The sequence below is a fragment of the Bidens hawaiensis genome, unplaced genomic scaffold (assembly GCF_021521415.1).
Source record: "Bidens hawaiensis isolate Kalapana, Puna unplaced genomic scaffold, B.hawaiensis_p1.1 tig00016189_1, whole genome shotgun sequence".
Classification (NCBI taxonomy): Eukaryota; Viridiplantae; Streptophyta; class Magnoliopsida; order Asterales; family Asteraceae; genus Bidens; species Bidens hawaiensis.
The window spans coordinates 230,804-238,157 of NW_027492473.1; the positions used below are offsets into that span (position 1 = coordinate 230,804).

The following is a 7,354-nucleotide window of genomic DNA, read 5'->3' on the forward strand; positions in this document are numbered from 1 at the left end:
CGTGTCTTATGCCATGTATGACACGTTATGACAACTCTACTTATATACATAACCACTCTTGTGCCACATCGATCCACGACGAGCAGATGCATATTATCACTTATAGCATTGGCATTTGATTAATAAAAAATCTTGCTATATGATAAATTCAAATGACTTTTAATTAACAAAACAATGAAGTTCTAGTACAAGATACAAAGTAACCAACCATATTTACATATTAATACTTACAGCATTGTTGTCTTAGTTCAATAACAGGAACTACAAACCATTCATGTCTAGAGAAAAAGATACTGATAACTTATGTATCACCGCCCACGTATACATATAATCATCTCCAATTTGATCTATCTTCATCGCCACCCATTGGTAAAGCAACCTTACTGACAGCAGACGCCTCTAGTCGGCGCATATTTGTGTCTTTAGGAACACGTGGACGCGATTCCTGCAATTTATAAACAACTCGAAACACTAAAATCTCGATATTTGATTTGATTTCTACACAAAGGAGTGACGTACTTACTGTGCGGAAAGGGAAATCATCTGCCTCGAGCATGTGTACAATCTGGCTCATTTTTGGACGCTTACTTGCATCCATATCTATACACCGAAGACACACTAATAATGCTCGTTTTAAAGCTCGTGAAGAAGGTCGTTGATCGATCTTCGGGTCTAGTAACTCGTCCCCTAGTCGGCTCGCCACCATTCCTCTAAACCAGTCAACCAGGTTCATCTAAAAAAATTGGTGGTAATTTTATGTCATGTAGGTGAGGTAAAGGTCAATAAATTCGAATTTTTACCTCTCCGGGTGGTCTAGAGTAATCAACTGGGCTCCTTCCGGTAATTATTTCCATAAGTAAAACTCCAAAGCTATAAACATCGCTTCCCTCGTTAAGCATCCCCGTGCTTGCATAGTCAGGCGACACATATCTACAGATAACATTGGAGATAAGAATTTTGTTACTTGGCTAAAACTTCTTATAACCAATACCCTGCTAATAAATGGGACCGTACAAGTGGTCTTCAACGGGTTAAAGGTAGAAACCAGTGAAAGCTGGATCTAAACATGAGACCTCTGATAGAGGGCTAAACCTTTGGTACAAATCGAAAATGCAAGAGAAAAACTAACCCAAATGTTCCCATTACACGTGTAGTCACGTAGCTTTTCTCAGATTCAAGTAACTTGGCGAGTCCAAAATCAGCAACTTTTGCGTTCCATTTTTTGTCCAGAAGAATATTGCTTGATTTAATATCACGATGAACAACTTTTGGTTCCAAGCCTTCGTGTAAATACCCCAATCTAAACAGAAAATGAGATATAACGGATATGTTAGAAGGGATTGACTTTGTATTTAAATATTTATCTATAGCGGGTGAAACTTATGGATTTTAACAATAAAATCTCATAAATCATTTTATGCAAAAGATATATGTACTGATTTTGTAATGAAATAGTTTTTGTCATCATATCGAACACACTTAAGAGTTATAAACAAAAGGTTATAAAATAGGCTAAACGTGTTTTCTGGTCAACCTGACATGTATCTTAGCAAAAAAAAAATATAATGAGCAAAAACCATGACCCTTTGTAAGATCAAGGTAAGAAGAAAATGTGAGCATACGCTTTTGCAGTCCCGACAGCAATATTCATTCGGATGTCCCAGGTCAAAGGGCTGGTAGATCCCACGTCTCCATGCAACCATTGTTCCAAATTCCCGTTGTCAATGTACTCATACACAAGCATCCTGTATTGGTAAGGGGGTGTTCAATGTTAAGCATATATGAATATAAATATATTGCATTATATAATGTTGGAAGTAGTTAAAAAAACAAAAAGAGCAAGAATACCTCTTAGCACCTTCTGCACAAAATCCAATTAAACCAACAAGGTTTTTATGCCTTGCTTTGCCAATGGCTTCAACCTCAACTTTGAATTCCTTCTCAGCCTGACCCCTACACATTCAATCCATATTTATTTCGTCACTAAATGTTGGGTCCAAAGGAGATAAGTTTTTAATACAGATCAAATCAATCGGTCATTCAGTCAGTCTTTGGGTAAATTGGATTGATCATACAACAGTTTTTGTTCATTTTATAAGTTTCTAAATAAATAACTAAATTTAATTGGTTTATGAAATTAAATAATTAAATCAGGCCATTTTCAAATAAATTGCTTGAAATCCTGCCGACAAATTTTAAAACCTTCATTGATACCAGTCTCCAAGAGATTGCTGCAACTAGATGGATTCTAATCTGACATTTGATGCTCTCGAGGTTACTAATTTACTCACCAAATGCTGTTTATAATTTATTATATTAATTAATCATGTATTGCTTCATGAATGTGTACTATATTAATAAAGGGTTGACTATCAATATATACTATCATTTATTGTTACTTGGTGAATTGAATTTGAAAAATATTGTAACATTATTATATTCATGCAATGATATTATAATTGAACCGACTACCTTACGGGTTCCCTAATCCGACCTATATAAAAAGTGTACATATATCTAACTAAAACAAAAGATGTAACTTCTTTATACTTTGGTACTTTACTTTTTCTTTTGGTGTGGATAGACTGTATCAACAACCATGAAGTCTAAAATAAACAAAATATCAAACGCCCAATAACAAATGTAGTTGTAACTAGTAAATGTTTGTTGCTCGCTTACCCATTATCCAGATATAGCTTGGTTTGTGTTAAAAGTTACTAAAATTTAAAGAAAAAATAATTCAACAGATCCTACCAATAACCACCGGGTCCAAACGAAGGTCGTTCAAGAGTACTCAACTAGCTCGGTTATAAAACCATTTCCTGTTCCAACCGCCCCGTCGGCAAATAACCCGTAAATTTACCATTAACAGGTTATGAGAAAAAAGCTTATTTAATATAATTGGTCTAGTGGTAAGAAACATGCCCTCTCAGAGTGGAGACGTAGGTTCGGGCCAGTTCGAAGGACATTTGGGTGAAGGGACGAATCAGAGCTTTAATCTCAGGTTTGAAACCGACAGGGGCGAGGGTTTACGGATTCCATCTAGGCACCGCGCATCATGGGGTACGGTGTCATGACGACGGTTGAGTAGTTTGAACATATAACAATTAATATAACAATTTAATATAACAATTTTAATGCCAAAAATTTATCGATAAAATCAAAGTTTTCCTTGAGACAAGCAGAGTAATGAAGTAACCAATAACTTTCTCTGCAAAGTAAAAAAAGAAAAAAAAAAACTAAAACCAGTACGTCGGCGACTACGTGATCTCAGATCTAAATTAACCTCTACTCTCATTTCACCATATTAAATTTACAAACAAAATCAAACCACTTAAACATGCAATTAACAAATATATTTTATAAGTTGGTTGTGGCTACTCACTTTACGAGTGAGAGGTAGGGATCAAACCTCACTACCACCAACTTATATGGAAGATATGAGTATGACCTTGGCTTGCCAGGGTTCGAGTCCTGATCTCACTCGGTTTTACCGGCTCCACGCCGTCGTGCTGTTTGGCGGGCGTGGGGGTCGGGTTTTATCCGGTGAATCCCTCAACAGGTGGACCGCTAGGGCCGTCCAGTGGCCGGCTCGGGCTATCTTTAGCCAATGGGGGCCGCGTACGGGGTACCCGGCGTTACTTAGTTGGCCGTTCAAAAAAAACAAATATATTTCAAAATTAAAAGCACAAAACATTCAAATAATAAATAAAAAAAACTCACCGATTATCCAGAAGATTCTTCACGGCCACCGTCAATCCATCATGCAAAACACCTCTATACACCACACCATAACCACCTTCTCCGATAACATTCTCCGCATCAAATCTATTCGTCGCAAATTCAAGCTCTGTAAAACTAAACCACCGCCCCCACCCAATATTATTCAAATTCTCCGACGACGACGCTCCGTCGCTCGTACCGGAACCGGATACCGTGCCGGAAACCAAACGTGAACCGGATTCATTACTTCCAGAACTATTATTATTATTAATAACTAATTTTGACTCAATATCTTTAATTATCGGTTTACTTTCATCTCCGTCGTCACTATCTAACTCAAACATACTCATTAACGTCCTCACAGCTTTCTCATTTTGATCTGCAGATTTCGTTTCTTGAGTAACCGTTTCCGACGCTAACGGAAACAGTACGGAGCTTTGTTTAACGAGACGCACACGACGTCGTTTTGAGCTACGCTTGAAAATGAGGAAGATGATTATTAATGCAACGGCCGTTGTTAAGCCTGCAGCTGTGACGGCGATGATGACGTAGAGTTTTTGGCCTAGAATCGGTGTTTTGGAAGAGAGGATGTTGACGGCGGTGGTTTCGCCGGAAACCGGCATTGTTGTTGGATTTTCCGGCGAGATCGGAATCGGAAGTAAAATTTTGAAATAATAATAATAATAATAATAATAATAATAATGAATGAATGTTGAAAGGGGAGCATTCAAAGGGAGAGTGTAATGACAAAAGTTAAAGCGTGGCGAGAGTCAAGTTATTACCTGTGAAGGAACTGGGTCTGGGGTTTCAAAGTATTACGAAAATGCCACTGTGAGTGAAAGTGAGAAGAACATAAATAAATGCTGAATACTTGAGTCGGTGTTTGACGCTTTTGACCAGTGTTTTGTGTTTGGATCTGCTTTAAAGTGGGGATAATTAGCTTTCCGACGATTAAAAAAAATTAAAAATTTTTTTTCAAGGTAAATTTCATTAAAAACAACCACGAGCGTCCTCAAAGAAAGGACCCCGGGCCACAAACCGAAAATTACACCATGTCTAACAGATATTTACACCAATCAACCCAAAGTAAACTTTTCAACTTAGATCTATGTTTAAACCAAAAATACGATGACATCTTGATACTCTCAACCACTTCAATCGGCCGCCGCCGTTTGCCTTTGAAAATACGATCGTTACGCTCAATCCAAATGGCCCACATAACAGCATAGATAATGCCACGAAGAATATATTTGGCTGTTTTAGAGAAAGGCTGGGAGCTTGTGATCTGCAACAAATCAGCAACATCAAAGATAACCAGAGGTTGCAAACGACACCAAGCCTCCACCCGGTTCCAAACCTCAACGGTAAAAAAGCACCCTGTGAATAAGTGCGTATTCGTTTCAACATCCATATCACACAGCTCGCATAAATGGTTTTGCAAGATCACCCCGCATTTAGACAACTCATATTTGGTCGGCAACCGATTAATAATAGATCTACACACCAACAGCTTACATTTCATAGGAGTCCAAACCTTCCAATGCATCTTAACCTGACTGATAGGACTAGGGGCAGCAGCGAGCAGCTTTTTAACGCTGGATACAGAGAACTCACCGGTTGAACAAGCTTTCCATTTCCATTTATCTATACCACCTTTCCATTCGAACTCATAAATGGCCTCCATAAGATTGAATAATTCTGCAACTTCTGCAGCGGTTGTTGGGTTCGAACGCCACTGCCAATGCATATTTTTAACGCCATCCACAACCTTCAGTCTATCCGCAATCAGAACCCACTTATGCTTCTCAAGTCTATATAACTGTGGGTACAAAGATCGAAGAGGGTCTTTAAAAAGCCACGAATCAACCCAAAATCTGATCGAAGAACCATCTCCCACAAACCTTCGAAATAACTCTCCAAAGTATTACCATTCCAAATATTTTTCCCACAAATTTTAGTTATTTGTTTCCAGCACCCACTAGCAGAAGTGGTACAAGGAAGCGAAAACCAAGATCTACCAAGACCATGACATCCAATAATAACTTTCTTCCATAAACAATTCCCTCCCGACTTAAATCGCCACGCCCATTTAAGGAGGAGCGCATCATTAACGTCTTCCAATTTTGATAAGCCAAGACCGCCCGTTTTCTTAGATGTTGTTATAATGTCCCAAGCCACCCAATTGATCTTTTTATCCACACTACAACCCCGCCCAAGAAAACGTCTCATAATCGCCTCAATACTCTCTATGATCGCCTTAGGGGCTTTATAGAGAGAAAGGTAATAAATGGGTAAGTTCTCTAAAACAGACTTAATAAGAATCAAACGATCACCCATAGAAAGGTGTTTCGCTTGCCAACCGGTTAAACGGCTCTTGATGACATCCAACACCAAACTCCAATTGTTGATTCTAGTCATTTTTGCTCCGACTTTAATCCCCAAATACACAAAAGAAACAACCCCTCTTTGACAGCCCAAAACATCCAGCATGCTATCCACTTCCCCATCTTCCGTACTAATCCCGAATAAGTTAGACTTATGAATATTGATACGGAGGCCTGAGCAGAGATAGAAAATTCTAAGGACATGAGCCATGTTTTGGAGATTCTCTTTGGACCATTCCCCAATAATTAAGGCATCGTCCGCAAAGAAAAGATGGTTTAAAACCCACATTGTCATCCGAAAAAATAATACCTTTAAGAATACCCATATAACTTGCCTTTTTCAACATCCAAGAAAGGCACTCCATAACGATAAGAAATAAAAATGGGGAAATCGGGTCACCTTGACGAAGACCTTTTTCACTTTTGAATTGGAAAGTGGGTGAGCCATTGACAAGCACCGAGGCAAAGGCCGACTCGAGGACGCCTTTAATCCACTTGCACCATAACTCAGGAAATCCCATTTGAGCCATCAAAGACAAAAAAAAATCGCCAATTAACGTTGTCGTATGCCTTCTCAAAATCAATCTTTAGGATAAACGCCTTTTTCTTCTTTCTTTTTAACCACTCCACCACTTCATTGACTACCAACGGACCATCCAAAATAAAGCGATCAGAAAGGAAAGCCGATTGATTCACCGAGATTAACTTACCCATAACCTTCTTAAGACGGTTAGCAAGGACTTTGGAGACAACCTTACTAACAACCCCAATCAAAGTAATAGGTCTGTAGTCTCTAAGACCTACAGGCGATTTAACCTTTGGAATCAAAGTAATGAAAGCCGACCCGCAACCCACGTTTAGAGATCCTGTGGCATGAAAATACGACAAAATGTGGTGGAAATCTCCTGCAAAAAACATCCCCAAAAATGTTTAAAAAGGCTGAAATTGAAACCGTCAGGCCCAGGGGCCTTATTGGAGCCACAACCAAAGACTGCTTCTTTGATTTCCTGTAGGGAAAAAATGGCAGTCAGATCATTCCCATCTTGTGCGCTCAGACTTTGCATCCCGTCACAATCAATGGTAGGCCGAACCGGTATATTCTCCCGAAAATGAGATCGAAAGAATTTTAACATCTCCTTCTTCACTAAAGCCGGCTTGGAAATCCATTCACCTCTAATCTCCAACCCATGTATCGCATTTCTAGCTTTGCGGCCATTTACAACACTATGGAAAAAACTTGTGTTTTC

At 38.9% G+C, this 7,354-nt stretch overlaps 2 protein-coding genes across 2 annotated transcripts; both read right to left on the reverse strand.

Annotated features, from left to right (window-relative positions):
• On the reverse strand, window positions 1-4,609 carry LOC143550835 (putative receptor-like serine/threonine-protein kinase At4g34500). Its single transcript, XM_077041417.1, has 7 exons — window positions 3,724-4,609; window positions 1,849-1,953; window positions 1,623-1,745; window positions 1,130-1,300; window positions 801-930; window positions 524-733; window positions 1-445 (listed from the first exon to the last, which is right to left on the reverse strand). The coding sequence occupies exons 1-7, from the start codon at window positions 4,344-4,346 to the stop codon at window positions 332-334; spliced, it is 1,476 nt and encodes a 491-aa protein (XP_076897532.1). The 5' UTR covers window positions 4,347-4,609; the 3' UTR covers window positions 1-331.
• Window positions 4,610-4,768: 159 nt separating this feature from the next.
• On the reverse strand, window positions 4,769-5,470 carry LOC143550794 (uncharacterized). Its single transcript, XM_077041384.1, has one exon. It carries the CDS (start codon window positions 5,468-5,470, stop codon window positions 4,769-4,771), a length of 702 nt encoding a protein of 233 aa, XP_076897499.1.
• Window positions 5,471-7,354: the final 1,884 nt, after the last annotated feature.